General features: G+C 41.5%; 1 protein-coding gene across 4 annotated transcripts; it reads left to right on the forward strand.

Annotated features, from left to right (window-relative positions):
- The first annotated feature begins 7,564 nt into the window (after positions 1 to 7,564).
- LOC135114745 (GDNF-inducible zinc finger protein 1-like) lies at positions 7,565 to 16,684 on the forward strand. Of its 4 annotated transcripts, XM_064030742.1 has the most exons (9): positions 7,565 to 7,705; positions 9,527 to 9,627; positions 9,953 to 10,138; positions 10,270 to 10,495; positions 10,864 to 11,111; positions 11,339 to 11,569; positions 11,729 to 11,932; positions 12,045 to 12,324; positions 14,602 to 16,684. In XM_064030742.1, exons 2-8 carry the CDS (start codon positions 9,547 to 9,549, stop codon positions 12,309 to 12,311), a joined length of 1,443 nt encoding a protein of 480 aa, XP_063886812.1. In that variant the 5' UTR covers positions 7,565 to 7,705; positions 9,527 to 9,546; the 3' UTR covers positions 12,312 to 12,324; positions 14,602 to 16,684. The 4 variants fall into 4 exon arrangements, with proteins under 4 accessions (XP_063886812.1, XP_063886808.1, XP_063886809.1 ...); XM_064030738.1 differs by having other exon boundaries at positions 7,566 to 7,705; positions 12,045 to 16,684; XM_064030739.1 differs by lacking the exon at positions 7,565 to 7,705 and adding an exon at positions 7,783 to 7,977 and having other exon boundaries at positions 12,045 to 16,684.
- The last annotated feature ends 816 nt before the right edge of the window (positions 16,685 to 17,500 follow it).

Raw genomic sequence — 17,500 nt, forward strand, 5'->3', positions numbered from 1 at the left:
AGCAGTAGTAGTTTCTTGAAACGCTAAAACAGCTACAGTTTCTTGCTTTCATCATCCGGGTGAAAGCTCTCTCTCTCTCTCTCTCTCTCTCTCTCTCTCTCTCTCTCTCTCTCTCTCTCTCTCTCTCCCCTCAAAATTCGTCTGAAAGAGAGAGAGAGAGAGAGAGAGAGAGAGAGAGAGAGAGAGAGAGAGAGAGAGAGATACGCTTGATCAGAGGAGTCCGTGAGCTCCCTCTCTCTCTCTCTAAACTTTCATCCTTTCATCCCTCCTCCCTCTTTCTCCACACTCGATCTGATACGCACACTTTCCCTCCTCTCTCTCTCTCTCTCTCTCTCTCTCTCTCTCTCTCTCTCTCTCTCTCTCTCTCTCTCTCTAAGTAGCGCAACATTAGAGGCTCAACCACTAGCTAGCGCGGTTTTATTTTTCCCCTCTTACTAATCAGTGGTAACAAGTTAATTAAGGCTAAGGATGCAAAAAAGTACTGCAATTCTCTCTCTCTCTCTCTCTCTCTCTCTCTCTCTCTCTCTCTCTCTCTCTCTCTCTCTCTCTCTCTCTCTCTCTCTCTCAATGCTTCCTGTTCTTACGAAAGCTTTTGTTTAGACGCTGCTATTAAATGACTTCCTTCTCCTCGCCTCACTCACTGCGCCGGGACACGAAAAGATCAAATATTACAAAAACAAAAGTAGTTAGCTGGCTCCTGTTGTAGGGAGAGGGGGGAGGAAGGGAGGGAGTGAGGAAGCGAGGGTCATTCTTCGTCCTTCATCCCTAAATGGCGCGATCTGGCACTTCCTTGTGACGTCACGCTCAAGGTTGCCAAGTTGACGTGGCACCTCTACTGCAATTTTATCTATTTTAGTATCGCCAGATTTTTAGGCTTATTGTTAACACTGCTGCTTTTATTATTATTATTATTATTATCATTATTATTATTATTATTATTATTATTATTATTATCATCATCATCATGTCTTTTTCTTATGTCTGTTCCTCTTTCTCGGATGAACGGTAAGACGTAAGGTTTTTTTTTTGTTTGTGAATCAGTACGTGATGTTATTGCACTAATGTAGTAGTAGCAGTAGCAGTAGTAGTAGTAGTAGTAAGCTAATAGTACATCATTATTAGCCTCAATTCCCATTAATAAACCGTAAAAAGATGAAAGACAAATAACAGATGGCAAAAAAAAAAACTATTATACATGAACTATCCAATGAAAATAACTTACCGTACCTTCCCTTACTACTACTACTACTACTACTACTACTACTGCGTCACCCAACTGCCCTTTACGCACTACGCCACACCACCACAAACCCGGAACAGAAAAAAGGGCACAGGAGACAAAAAGAAAACAGTAAATAACAACAAATGGAAACCAGAACGTGTAGTAGCAAATAGCGGTAGTGGAGTCGCTTGTCTCTGGTCTCGAAGTCAATAAACCTTTGTGTTTTCGCTAATGCCACCACCTTCCGCCTCTCTCTCTCTCTCTCTCTCTCTCTCTCTCTCTCTCTCTCTCTCTCTCTCTCTCTCTCTCTCTCAAGGGCGTAATCGCTTCCCACACATTCCCAGATTCAATACCATTCATGCAACTCAAAAATACGCAACAGAAAACGAGATGTTATGTGATGTGTGACTTTAGTATTCTTTCTTTTTTTTTTTATTTTTTTCGTTTATTTTTGCTGCTTTCCCTTCTTTCTTCTTTATTATATTTTTTTTTCAGGTTAGTCTCCCCATAACACATGTCTATATGTATGAATGACTGTTTTCTTTAGGTCTCTGTATACACGAGTCCGGAATAAACATTAAGAAGAGGAGAGAATGTGCCAACAGAAAACGGAAATCAGTAATATTCCTGCTGGTGAAAGGGAAAAGTTGGAGAAAAACTGTAAACATATATACCTGTTCTCTCTCTCTCTCTCTCTCTCTCTCTCTCTCTCTCTCTCTCTCTCTCTCTCTCTCTCTCTCTCTCTCTCTGATAACGGCAAAATAACAAAGATGACGGTGCTGAGAGAGAGAGAGAGAGAGAGAGAGAGAGAGAGAGAGAGAGAGAGAGAGAGAGAGAGAGAGAGAGAGAGAGAGAGAGAGAGAGAGAGAGAGAGAGAGAGAGAAAGATGACAAGACATACGTGAGATGACAAAATACCTTACGTAATGGAGGCAACAACAACACAGCCCGCAATTGCCTATGAAACAACACGTGCATCTGAAAACCGTAAGTCACCCATCCAATTACGAACCATTTTCTCTTCTTCCCACACAGTCAAGAGAGACTCCGCTATATAAACATAAATAAATAAATAAAAATAAACAAATAAATGAATAAATAGATAAATAAATAAATAAAATAATAATAATAATAATAATAATAATAATAATAATAATAATAATAATGTATTACTCCATCATTCCCCACATTCCTAAGCTCGCGTCCCTCGGTCCTTTAGATTAGTGTCACGTTACTGAGTTGTACAAATATTTCTAGGCTATAACTTTCTCCTCTTAAGCGTTGTGATATCAATAACAGCCATATTTTAAAAAAGACTCTGGTGGGGTTATTTTCAAAGGCCACAAATATGATTAATCAGGTTTTTTGCGGATGTTTTATTTATTGATAATACAAAATACTTGTTAAGCACTACTCATGAAAGCGTCCTTGAAAATCTTGATCATTTCCACTATAGCCAGTAAAACTAAAGATACTTCGAAATATGTCTCAGTGCAGTACTTCATTTTTTATATCAATCACATTAGCTTCTGCCTCCTTCAAAAACGGGTATCATCTTCTCACCTTTAGGTACAAGAATACATCAGTTTTCGTTCATGTTTTCCCTATCAGTAATGCAAAGTAATGAAAGCACCCTTGAAAATCATCATAACTTCCACTAGAGCCCGTAAAACTTCGAGATGTGCTTCGAAATGCGTCTCCTTCGTTGTTATTCATGTCACATTAGCTTCTGCCTCATCCACAAACGGGTGTCATCCTTTCACCTTCAGGTACAAGAATAAGTCGGCCAGTGTATGTTCCCCAGCAGGCGTGTGCAATCATTACTCCACTGTTAACTGACCCACAAAGCTAAGCGGCATGACATTACATTCACCGCCTCCTCCACTTCTCAAAACAGGAATGAAGGTTCAATAACAACAGTAACCAATCTAATTCTTCTTGTTTTGAACCCCTGGTAATTGATTTTATCTGTACGTAGGGTTTTCGTTGGGGGGGGACAGAACCCTGGGCAGAACACGTGATGCAATAGCCCGTATTCAGAAACGCTTTGTTCTCACCACAACTGTTTTGAAAGGCCACAGAGATAATTGGCTGGGTTCTCAAGACTGTTTCTTCTTTTAATAATGTAGAAATCTTGTTCACCTGTCACTAATAACGTAAAAACATCCTTAGAAACCTGTGTAGCTTCAACTATAAGGAGCCTTTTTGAAACAGTGGAGGTGCGGCACAGAAGTGCTTCAAAACATGGTCCAGTAGCTTACAATCGAGCTATGATAACACGAGGTTTAGTCCAGGTGAGGTTTGGTCTATCCTGACAATCCTGCAACAACAACAACAACAACAACAGTTCTACCTTTCAGTCCTTGCTCTTCATTTCCTGTTGTGACAATACCGCAAGGTCCCATCAGCCCCTGCAGTAAAGTACTCTCAAGCAAGCAAAAAAAAAAACCCTCTAGGTGAACGAGTATTTATTGACAACACTGCAAGCTCTCTTCCCCCCCTCTATATCTGTCTCTCTCAAAAGGCAATGGAGAGAGAGAGAGAGAGAGAGAGAGAGAGAGAGAGAGAGAGAGAGAGAGAGAGAGAGAGAGAGAGAGAGAGAGAGAGAGAGAGAGAGAGAGAGAGAGAGAGAGAGAGACTAATAATAATAACAATAATAATTTCGAGGTCAACATCCATTATTATTTGAGTACACAATGCATCTATGATTCCAATGGAGTCATTTCACGGGTGGATAACTGCATTTTAGAAGGGTTGTTTATGGAGGGGGTGTGGAGGAGTGGAGGTGGAATGCTTTGGGAGGGAGACATGGCTGTATTATGTGTGGTAGGTCTGTGTGGCATAGGGCTGTGTGGTAAGGCTGTGTGGTAAGGCTGTGTGGCATAGGGCTGTGTGGTAAGGCTGTGTGGTAAGGTTGTGTGGCATAGGGCTGTGTGGTAAGGCTGTGTGGCATAGGGCTGTGTGGTAAGGCTGTGTAGCATAGGGCTGTGTGGTAAGGCTGTGTGGCATAGGGCTGTGTGGTAGGGCTGCATTATGGAGCTCAGGTGGGACTGTGTAGTTTCTGACTAAGGAAGTGTGCAATGGTTGTACTGTGGGGCTGTGCAAGTTGACAGTGTACCAAGGCAGGGCTACATAGAGAGATTATATGCATAGTAAGGTAATTTAGCTTACGCCTTCCTATCCCTCAACTTTAACTGTTTCTTAAAATCTATAAGATGATAATACTTGAAGCATCTCCACTCATCTCTACACACCTCAGCAGTGCTTACTTCAGTCATCTTAGTGTCTTACTTTCTCTCAGGTTCTCAATCTTTTTTTTTTTTAACATTCAAGTACATCCTTCTATTTAGCAAGGCTACATTTTATTACCAACAGTGTCTATCCTCCTACACATTCTCCTCATCATCTCACACCTGACATAATTTCACTAAGCAGCATACATCACATCAAGCTTGTTTCATCCTGTATGATGTGGCCGATTTTATATCAAGTCAACTTATGTTTGGTTTATTTATATACCAACTTAATACAAGAAACTGAATAAGCTGAGATAAATATCTAAATGAGCCATGATAGTTTGCATGCACACGTATGAATAAGTCAAGGTCTGAATAAGCCAAGGTAAGGTCTGCATAAGCCAAGCTTTGAATAAGCTGAGATTAGTGTCTGAATGAGCCAAGATAGTCTGAATGAGCAAGTGTGAATAAACTAAGGTCTAAATAAGCCAAGATGTGAATGAGCCAAGATGCAAATGAGCTTAAAACATCCAACACTTACCCAATGCACTCAGGTCACTCCACACTGGATCAAAACATGGCAGTTCACCACTGTGTGAGGGTTCCTGGAGGAGTAATGGTTCCTGTTAATTCAGTGGATATTAGTGGTTCAAAGAAAATATTTTAGCCCCATTAATGATCTTCAGAGATTATTCTTTCTCATACATTCATCCACTGCATCTAATCCACACATACGTTAGCAAAACTGAATGAATTTTACTTTCCACACAAATCAAACTTTTCTCATATTTCATGAACAATACAGTCTCACCTGATCTGTCTCTGTGGGCTAAGTGATGTCATAACCTTCATGACATCTAGCAAAGATGAAGCAATGGGTTTTTCTATCATGGTGAAGACACAAACTGGACATTTATTATTCTGAAAATGAAAAAGAATATTATGCACTTAAGAACTAATTTTAAAAAATGTGAGAATTCCTGGCTTAAACTAATAAAAAGTTGCTCCAATAACTCATTGTTCCTTTCTAAAAAAATTGGTGCATCTCCTGCACTCAAAATGCCCTACAAATTAACATTAAAATTTGCACTAATAACAATATTTACTGCTCCCATAAACATTTCTTGTATACTTTTTTACTAGATTAGTACAGGATGAATCAAAAGTAAAAATTAACTAGACTCAAAACCACATCCAGCTCATGCTTGTAGTTTATTGACCAGTTTCATAACTTTCCTTGTGATTAAGCATAATAAACAGTGTACAATAAATGAGACATATATGACGACATGGAATCACCTGGCAATAAATCAGACCTCTCTCTCTCTCTCTCTCTCTCTCTCTCTCTCTCTCTCTCTCTCTCTCTCTCTCTCTCTCTCTCTCTCTCTCTCTCTCTTGAGGATGTATGAGGTACAATATCTGGAACCACACAAAAATCAGACATCCCTGCAAACATCCCTGCCATTATAAATCAGGTTTGATGAATGGCAAGACCCACACACCAATCCCAACACATCACATCAATAGATTCTATGAAGTTGAATAATATGCTATCTATACTTCCAAGAATATAACACTCCCATAACCGTTAACTAAAAATATAACTGATTTCCTACAACACACCAAGCACTGACAGTCAAAGTGGTACGGTGACTAGGTGAGGCTGAGGGTGACAGGTAACATTACGCCCCGTCACCTGTGTTATGGTTTGCCAGGATCTCTCACGTGCGATTGTTTACCTCCTGACTCCCGAAGCAACGGTGCCGAGTTTACTATATATATATATATATATATATATATATATATATATATATATATATATATATATATATATATATATATATATATATATATATATATATTCCGTGTACATAGGCGCATATACTATTACAGAGGCTGGTTTTCTTTAAATGATTGGATGCATAGACCCTGGTGGTATTTCTCAAATCTTTAACAGGCTCTAATAAGTGCAAAATAGGTTTTAAAGTATGTTTTCTTGATTATAGTGGTATAACAAGTATCCTGCATCATCAATTAGAAAAAAGAAACACTCACGAGAACCCGAGCAACCATCCCTGCAGATTCATTATCTTATTTTATTTTATTTGTTTATAAGCTTGTTTGTTTCATATCTCAAAATACTATATGAGACTGCAAAAGCAGTGTAGGAACAGATGCCATGGCCCCACTTTTAACTTCCTCTACAAGTCCCGTTAACATATGCGGAAGGATACAGTTGCGTGGATTATTAAGTCTTGGATATAACCACCACCTGGACGGCCTAACCGGTTTTCTTAACTTATCGACACCAGGACAGCCTATAATAATGGCATAAAACGTTACATTGTATCGATTACGGTACTCAGCATATGATACATTCTTCTCCCTAGGGAATGTTTCTTATCCTCCAGCATATTTGGCCTCCATAATCTAGTGAAGTACTGTATAAGGGAAAGGTACGGAACTGAAGTAGTGGGATGCTTTATGAAATCGGACGCAGCAGACAGATCGAAGACAGGCTGTCAAGTGTGCGTCCATTCTTTCCTCTCAGAGAACCACGTGCTGTGTCATACTGTCATACTCTGAAAAGAAATGTGATAATCCCCATCCCCACATACACTATAGGCTTCAAATGCTGAAGAGACGCGACCACAGCAGAAGAAGAAACAGGGTGGTGATGTAACAGCGGCGGCGGGGCAGCTGGCGGGCGGCGGCTCGGCGTGGTGTGGCGTGGTGGGGCCTCCACCCGGCGGCTGCAGGTGGTGGCCGCGGCGGGGTTCTTTGTTAGCAAGACTCGGGCGGTGGAGAGTCGGGGGAGGCGGGGTCGGGGAGGCGGCGGCCGCGACCCCCCGTCGTCAGGAGCCACACACACACACACACACACACACACACACGCGCACGTACACATACACACACACATACGCACGCACACACTAACAAAGAAAACGGGACTGCTCCAGCATCATAGAAAATGTCCTCGCACGTGGTCCGATAATTTGTGAAAACAAGACCCTACAATATGAACATGGACTGATCAGCGGGTTAGTTTATCGTTTGGAATAAAGCAGAAATGTTAATGACAACACGGATATGATATGATAGCAAGGGCGTGGGTATGGGTGATGGTGGCGGGGCAGGTGGCGTGGGCGCGGCGGTGGCGTGGCTCCTCAGTCCACTCGGCGGGGCCTGCTGCTGCTGCTGCTGCTGCGCCCACCGCTGCCTGGGTCGCCGCTACCAATCACTCGCAGGTATCTTCTTACTCTGGCTGTTTTCTGCGTGTTTTCCCCCATTTTCGTGTGAGCGTTGCATCCGTGCACCCATCTGTGTGACGTGAAAGTGTGGGGAGGCCTGTGAGCTGTGAAATAATCGAAGGGCGTCGCTCCCCCAGCCCGTCGACGGCGGCGGCGGAGGTGGTGGTGGTAGTAGTGGTGGCGGCGGCAGGAACCCGACGCTCGCCTGCTGCCACGTAGAAGCCCTTTTATTTCTCTCGACGCATTCCCTCCGCATTTCTGTTCCTATAGTGAGTTTGTGACACAGGATGTTTACGTTGTGGGCTGGTGAGTAGGGGAAGGAAGTGTGGGGGAGGAGTGGAGCTGGGAGACGCTGCAGGCGGCGGCGGTGGTGGTGGTGAGACCAGTCGAGCTGTGCTGGTGGGGACGCCATATTCCTGCGGCCCATCCTAGCCGCCGCCCTTCAGCCTCCGCACACACCGTTTCCGACGCAAGATACCTTACTTTGCAAAATAGCAGATAGAGAAGTGAGCCCTAACCTGTTGCATGGTAAGAGAAATGAAGTGAAATCGCCTTAGGGGTAACCCAGGGCACCCAGGATGGTGTGGGACGACCGCCACCATCACCCAGCCTCGGGGCGCCGGGGAGGGTGCAGGGGCCCCATGCTGCCTCTCACCGCCCCGCCTCGCCCCGACCCGCCCCGCCGACCACCACTGGTATTATAACCGCCTAGCTGACCCCGACCCGCCGCCGCTGCCACGGGAGAAATACCTACCGCCGCCCAGGCCTTCTTCCGTGCCTGAAGAATGGGGGTTTTCTTCCGGGCGCTCCAACATTTCATCGATTGTGTTTTTTTTTTTTTTTTTTTTTTTTTAATACGTACGCTGTGTAATGTGATGGTATGATATGACGGGAACTTCGAACAACAATACATTGTAGATTAGGTTATTAATGTTGCAACTTTGTTGAACCACACACACAATTCGTACATGACTATTGAATTATGGAATAATGAATAACTTAAATTGGTTATAGAAATACATAAAACTTACAAAACCCATAATTGATGTATAGACCTGATGAATATAGTGAATATGAAGTGAATGTAGGGTTACAGTATGAAAGCTTCAGCACTCCAGCACTGGTGACAAGGGTTCTGCATCATCAGTAGGAAAAAAAAAAAAAAACATGAGAACCCAAGTAATAACAGTAACTGAGAACAGTTATTATGAAAACAGAGCCCATTTCAAAACATGGGTCCAGAAATCAGACACAGGTGAAGGTAGGGTGCTGGAAGATACTCAGCACTTCATAACTCACAACTTTGTTGTTTCCTCACTTAGGTGTTAATAATTACAACTAGACACCAATACTTTTTATGCATCATTGTGGGTGGTAGTCTTATTTTTTAAATTGTTTTATTTTTTGTTTTAGTGTATTTATAAAAAATCTTTATTTTACTTTATGTATATGTGATATATGTATTTTGATTTATTATTTACTTGTTAAGTGTGGTTTTAGCTTCAGCTTTGTCATCCTGCAGGGTGAGGTGCATGTGCCCCATAGTGAACTGGGGTCACTGCTACACACAGTAGTAAAAAAAAATAATTTCACAAAGGATTTTCATGTATGGACTTTCTGTCATGCCTGAGTGAAATGTGATTTGATGCTGGCAATTCTTCTTATTGGTTTGAGAAGCCATCATTATCATATACAGTTTTAATTTACTCATGTCAGAAATTCAGATAATCATGTATATTTATTTAAGTATTTAGTAGGATTATGGAACTGTAGTGCATAAATGTCTTGAGCAAGGGAGTAATATGACACATGTTTCAGGCACAGGATAACCCACCACAATGGAGGAAGGCTACCTTGCACTGCGCTGGAACAACCACAACACGATCTTCACCAAGCTCCTCACCCTTCTGCGGGAGCAAGTCAGTAACGTTCTTGCTCTGTGGTCATGTACTATCTTTTTTTTCACATCGCAATATTTTTTTTTTATTTGAAGGAGAATTAGTTCTGTGGTGTTAAGCTGTTTTAAGTGTAAAAAACTGTCAGCCATCATGTGCCTGTCTATATGTCTTGTTTCATGGTCCTTTTGATGACAGACCATTTATCAGCTAATTTCTTTTGGTACCTATTGAGATGTAAAAAGATGCTCCTAAATTTGACATGTTATTAGACGAATTATTTACTACATTTTGATATGAAATAATGAATATTCCCAGAAACTTTAAGTAAATAAAATGTTGTTCATAGGAAGCATACGTGGATGTGTCGCTGGCGTGTGCTGGAAGGTTGTACCCCGCCCATAAGTTTGTGCTATCAACATGCAGCGACTACTTCAAGGAAATGTTCTCCAAGAACCCTTGCAAGCACCCCATTGTCTTCATGAAGGATGTTTCAACCAAGGACATGGAGGCACTGCTGGACTTCATGTACAAGGTTAGCATCAATTTGCTTTATATTTTGCACATTGAATGAACTCTACATGGTGTATGATGTTTGTGCTAGATGCCAGGATTTAGAGTTCTTAAGGATATCCAAGGTAGAGCTTCAGCTTTGTCTTCCTACAGGGGGAGGTGCATGTGCCCCAGAGTGAGCTGGGGTCACTGCTACGTACAGCTGAGGGTCTGCAGGTTAAAGGTCTGGCAGTGCCGGATGACTCCCCACGTGTCTCCTCCTCCTCCTTATCTTCCACCACCCCAGTTGTGCCTTCCATCCCATCCGTCCCACGCTCGCATCCGCCCACTCTCGTGGCGCCCTCTCACCTTCGGGGCAACAAACGCAAGAGAGCAGCTGGTAGGCCCTCCATTGTACTTCATTTTGATATGGAATTTAATTGTTACATGTAGTGCTTGTTGTGAATCATGGACCTTGACAGTTCTTATGCTCTTTAATATCTTTTAAAGAAACACTTCATATATTGAAAGGCAGTAGAAGTAGTTAACATCACATGGATTTTGTGGTTCTGAGAGAATAACTAGTATTTTAACTCTAACATTACATGGAAACTGTCTTATTTTGTCTTCAAAGATGGCCAGAAGGTATGGTACAAATATGCTCAGCCTATGGCCTCATGGGTCACGAGTATATAACACACACACACACAGAGGCTGTCCAGTGAAGGAAACTTTTTTAGTGATTCCTCTATAAAATTTCCTCTTCAGAGTCGAGTAGAAAAGATGATCCACCTAAATTAACACCACGGCCAGATCTTGGATCCCAGACCCACAAATTCTCCAACCGACAACGCAGTCGGCCAGCAACCATGCCAGAGCTGAAGAGAATAAAGCGCGAGCCAGTGACTGGAACTGGGGAAAACATGGAACCTGGGGAAGTCCCTCACTCCCCAAGCCCTGTCCCCAGTAGCCATAACAGTGAGGACCCCCAGCTGAACCATGCCAGCAAGATCAAGGTGATGGCAACATGAGTGCACTTGCAAGACTAACTATCCTTGTTTTCCTTGTCAGATATTATAGTCTATCGCCATCACTTATCTTGATTCAAACTTTTTAAGCATGTACACACAATTCCTGTTTGTGGAATATTTCATTTATTAGTTTCACCAGCAGCATATTGACTAAAAGAACTCCCTCATGATAGAGTATTTACTTTTTCATCAACACTGCTCCATCATAACAGACTGAACACCCAGACTTAGAAAAGGAGGAGGAAGGTGACCCAGAGGAGGACGAGGGTGTAGCTGGTGAGGGGATGTCTGGAGAAGATGGGCAGGAGGAGGAAGAGGAAGATGAGGAGGAGGAAGAAGAGGAGGAAGAGGAAGAGGGAGAGGGACTTTCCCATGGACTGTTCTCAGATGTGGATGCCTGTGAGCAGTCTAACTCTTCCCTCCCAAACTCAGATATGTCCACAGTAAGTTTATTTATATTTCATAGGTTTACTGTTGGGACTCCAGCCATCCCACACCTCTCTTGCAATCCTCCAGCCAGTTGATCTTATAATCTTGTGTGTAATGATAGCAGTCACTCCAGATGCATAGTCATTTATGATACAGTGGCAATTTTTCTGTAGACTGAGCTCCTTCAAGTTGACCTGAGTGAGGATGGCACACAGTTCATCATTGGTCCTGGAGGGTTTGGGGAAGCCATGTCCCGAGCCTCCTCACTGGCTGGGGACGAGGAGAGGGATGGGGACCGGGAACAAAAGAAGCCATTTGTCTGCCCCTTGTGTGGCCAGTCCTTCACGCGCAGGGATAACTTGGCAAACCATATTAAGGTGAGACTTTTCTTCTAAACATGTTTGTAACATTCACCCATTTTGAGTATTGTTGACACATACAGCCTGGGTTTACTTGTGATAATTTTAAGTTGTGTTCATCCTTCGACAGACCCACACTGGTGACCGTCCATTCATGTGCCAGTATTGCCACAAGTGCTTCTCCAGGAAAGATTACCTGAAGCAGCATGAACGAATCCACACGGGAGAGAAACCATACGCCTGTGACATCTGCGGGCGAGCCTTCACACGCAAGGAAGGTCTCACCGACCACATGCGTTGCCACTCAGACTTCAAGGCCTTCTCCTGTGAAACCTGTGGTAAGAGCTTCAAGCAGAAGTGTGGGTTGCGGTTTCACAAGAGGAACTACAAGCACTGACCTCTTGAAGAAGGTGGGCACTTAATTTATTAGCTCACAGCTAATGAGGATCTTGGTGTGCATTGGGTATATTGTGTACAACAAGTGCTGCAAGGGTAGACTGTTGTGACACAATATAGGTTAATGAAGTGGATTAATTTATGATTAAAATTTAGTTTTAATACATAAGATAATTTTTATCAATGTAAGTCAGTTTTAGATATGATTTAATTTTGTACAAGATATTTAAAGTTATGAGTTTCATAACCTCATTAACTAGTACTCTTGCCTTAGCACCTATCACCCAAGTCCTGACTTGACTGCCCCACTGGCCTCTGCTCTCGGGGAAAGAGAATTGCAACAACCCTTTGGCAGTCGTTTGTTTGGGCACTGCATCTCATCATTGACAAAATCTTATTTAGATTTAATTTATATTTTCTTCTTAAATGCAAGATGACAAGTTTACCTCTCAACACAGCTAATCAAAAGTGCTGGTCTTTGCACCTGTGCTGACCATTTCTCTTACATTGTATTTGTCAGTCACATATCACACAATAGATTAATATAATTTGTTTATAGGAGTTAATGTTGAGTTTAGTCAGTAGAGGCAGTCTGCTGAGGCACTTGTTCCTCATGTATTCTTCCTTGATCTCAAACCCGCAAGCTTTGAGCCTAAACAAAAGTGTGACAGCTGTCCTGGCCTGGGGAGGGTGTGCTGCCTCCTTCATGTCCTGCATGCACCCTCCTCATTGTCTCGGGGAGCTTGCTACACTTTGCCTCCTGTACATTATCAACAAACCACAGATATATCCTTGTGTCAGTATTTTTTTGTTTAGTGCACTACATTTTGTTGCCAAAGAAATTTCCCTAAGAATATAGTGGCCATAGATAACTATACAGTATACACTTCCACTTACTCTACATACTCTCTCTGAACACAAGTTTTCCGTGACAAGTATTGATGCTTAATGGCACAGTACTGTGAAAAGTAATGTTTATGAGGTACAGTTGCATTTATATATTTGAGACAATTTCTGGAATCACTTACTCTATGGTTGGTGGGAATTTCAAGGTCATTAACCAATCCATGCTGTCACTCTGGTGCCTCCACCACAGACAGTGACCCTGAGTACTCAAGGATGCTGCTCATGTACATAAAGCACTGTACTCTCCACCTGTACTCACTTGGCCTTATTAGCCTGATTCATTGCTTGCTGCCTCAGCATTGGTATTGCTAGTAAGGCAAGATTGCTAATCCTGTGTTAATTTTTCAATTATTTATTAATTTGTTACTTCTATCATCTTACATTGTATTGCTTTTGTTTAAATTAATTCATGCATCACATGAAATCTCACCCAAAAATGTGTGAAATTTTGCACTTTTCCTTATTTAATTTGTATTTTAGTGCTCATTGGTTTTGTACACCTTGTCTGTCATGAGTGTGATGCACCGTCATGCCCGCACATTTTTACCCTGACAATACAAATTAATGTGTGAAATCTTTTTAGAGAAATTACTTCCAAAGAATCACTGGTGGCTCTTCTTTACAACTGTTGTGTTCTCAACCCACAGATCTGCACAAAAGCTGTCTAGTTAACTGTATTTGTTAGAGGTGTATTCCTGGATCCCAGTGAATTTAATAGGACTTGTTTGTAACTAAGTCATAGTTAGAAGTTGGTTAATTTGCCACATCCTTCCAGTGTTTTGCATTTTCCTCATCTTAAGTTTGATCCGGTGGCAGTCTCCTTACACTTAACATTGTCATCAGTTCAGAGGTCTTAAGATGGAGGGAATGTGCTAAACACAAATTAAGTGAGTGAGACAGTTCACTTAACTATTAACTATGACAGTACCTTCAGATCTGACATCATGGCCTCATATTTCACATTTTTGATGACATTTCACAATCTTTATGAGAATGTGCAGTCATAAGGCAGTGTGAAGTTGGAAGAAACATGACTCATTCAGTGAATTAATATGAAATGGATTGATTGCTACATTGAGAGAGATTTGAGTTGTTAGTAAAAATTGTTTCTAAGACTGCACTGGAAAACGTGAGTGAAATAGCCCCAGGTTTTGTTATGTGATGTTAGAATATTTGTAGCAGAGACAGGAATCATTGTGAGAATAGGTGCTTCATATCTACAAGGTTGATGGTTGGTGGCTGTCTAGACGCAGACCATAAGATCTTGCTACCTGCCCAGTTTTTTGGTGAATGCTCTGATTTATGGACAGTATTATTATTGTATATGATGTAGGTAATTTTGGTCACATTTTTCTCTATGTAAATCAGAGTTTTTGTAATTGCAGGAAGGGAAATACTTGTTGTTGATAGAGCCAATGCCGGCAATCCCCTCACAGTGTGTCATTGCAGTAACAGAGAGTCGCCAAATCCAAGAATCATGTAGAACATTATGCAGAACCATCTCTGATTTAAATGTCATTGTAATGGCCACTGGTAGACTGAGATGCTGTGAGATGCCTGTGGTGATGCATTCCTGCAGTTACAGCAGATAGAGCAAGTAATGTCAGCATCAAGGCCTAGAACATTGGATCCGTTACACTTTTGATAGCAAGACATCAGGCCGTGCTTTATTTGTTTCTTGACAAGTGGATGCAAGTTTCCAGCAGCATCAATGCATCAGTTCTCGTAGCATTGTAGTACGTATACGACTTCATACTAACTCTTCCATGCTGGGATAATGAAGATCCCAGCTTCTGTCTGACCATATATATACCTGTTTGAAGACCCAATTATCATCATCTTTATCATGACCCCACTTCCCACAGCACAGAGAGATCCAGACCCTGAAGAAATAATTAAATATTAAAGATTGTCAGTGTCAAAGGCCACAGTAGATTACTTAAATGAGCCTTGCATTCCTTTACATAATTTCTCAAAATTTATTTATAATCTCTAGACTCTTAAGTACAAATCCAACACGTCAGAGTTACGGTGGCAAGGTGCCCATCAAGCCATGAGTTGTTTATCATGACTACAGTTTCATTGCTCTTGTTTGGGTGTTTTGATTGGATTAGTACTTACAAACCTCTTGTAGGAGAGTATTCCTTGCAACTCAGCCTGAAATCTGTACATGCAAAGTGGCGAATGGACCGCAGCAAAGCAGGTTTCAGCTCCTCGTTGAGGAATGGAGTGTAGTGGGCGAAAGATTTGGTGTCTTACTTTTGTCAGGAGAGCTGGAGCACTCCCCAGAGATTGCATTTCAGGGTACAATGTATAGTTGTAAGCTGCAGCAAGTGCCCTCATTCCTCAGCAACTGTAGCCTTATTACCTTGAACCTTGTGGCCAGATTATGTTTCCTTTGGCAAAGATATATTCCATTAATTGCTATGCCGTGCCATTATGTGAAGCTTTGTGGGGCAACTCCCATACTTGATTGACTGTACGTTATTGATGGTATGAAATCCAAGTTGAATTAGAAGTACCCCTTCAATTGGATAGGCATTTGGCAGCAGGGATCAATAAGGGGCCACTGCCTTTGTGTTAGTGGATCACTAATCCTGTAAAACTGATCTGGAAATTGTATTAGCAGTATTTAAGGATTTCTGTCCAGAAAGGTCTTTTATGTGTATATAAAGTTACTTTTTTGTTCTCAGTGTAAATTGTAAGTGATTTGTCTGTCTGCCATAGAGGTAAACTGTCAGTTGTGAACTCTCACTCTACCTCTGAGGTGTCATGTGTCCTGGTATCAAGAAATCTGGCAGTTGCAGTAGTCCTCTCCTGTTCACCAGCAAATTAATCACAAGCAGTGCCTCACCAGTATACAGAGCCTGTGACAACATTTAAACATGGAGCAGTTTTTCAAGTTTCTCTTTGAAGTACTATCACAAAGACTGCCTATAGGCTCACTGTATATTATTTTTGGTATATCTTTACAAGATGACTGAAAATCATGTGTGGCTTGTTTTGCATGGCCCACATTCCTTGAAAATGTGTATTTTGCATCACAGTCCCTTTACCTTGAATGTGACATAAGTTTGCCAGTCATTTTGTACATCCCTCTGACATAATTCCATATACATACATATTATCAGCAAGTCTGAGCTTGCCTTGAGCTGTGAGGTGTGGCTAGTACTGAGACTCACAGCCAGATTTGACATCCTTTCCCCCTCCCTCCTCCCTCCACTGTCTGCCCCACCCATTGCCTTGACACCTCCTCCAGGATGCACTCTCATCCAGCCACTGTAACTAGTCTCACATTTCAGAAAGGTTCTTGAACAAATGGCTTCATATTTTTGCATATAGTAAATGTTAAAGAAGTTGCCATGTTTACTTGGGTTTGACAGTCACTTTTCTTAGTCTTAGCTGTAAGAATTCATGTGATAGGACTAATTTATAAGACTTATTTTGACAAATAAACTGAAAGGAATGTACTTTGGTTTTGTGTTCCTTCAAGATTAAATGTAAGATTTCAGTGTACAAATTTATAAAGTGCAAATTTATTATATAAACACTGCAGAGTTTAAAATTTGTTGAGTACATCAAGTAAAAAACAGGAAATACAATTGAAGAATGAAGCATGTGTTTCATCCATTTAGTTTGTACTCAGATGTTTAAGACTACCTATATATTGCTTCCAACTTAGTAATACCTCACAAGAGCACTCACAGGAATGCCCCCAGGATAGCTAGTTTTTGCATAATTCCTCTTTATGCCACATTTCACTTCCCTTCACCCCTTATTGGGCTACATTCTGCTCCATGCTCTCTTTTCACACTGTGAGAGGTTACACATCTCATTTGTATGACTTATGAGGAGACAGCATGACTTTTCTCAAGTGTGAGAGTTTCCCATGATAAATTTTTCTCTCTCTCAACACTACTGGCAAGTGTGACACTTTCTCCTTCTCATCCTTGTTCATTTTATTTAGTGATAGGAATTTACAGGAAACCAGAAGACTGCACATATGGTAACTCAATGATATGATGTTGAAAGCAAGTTCCAAGGTTACATGGGTCAGCCTGTACTACTCACTGATGGCAGGTTGCCAAGCTACACTGATGTGCAGCTTGTCAGATGTCCACAAGATTCTAAAGTATATCTCTTCCAGAACCTTTCATGTTTTCTATAATATACCTATTACCATTTTATCTTCCACCGCAAAATATTTTGTACACACCATTTTCATTTTTTTCTTAATGTGACCAAGCCAGCTTGGGTTTCTCTGTTCTCACTCACTCCAAACCA

Source organism: Scylla paramamosain, chromosome 28, assembly GCF_035594125.1.
Source record: "Scylla paramamosain isolate STU-SP2022 chromosome 28, ASM3559412v1, whole genome shotgun sequence".
In the NCBI taxonomy this organism is placed as follows: Eukaryota; Metazoa; Arthropoda; class Malacostraca; order Decapoda; family Portunidae; genus Scylla; species Scylla paramamosain.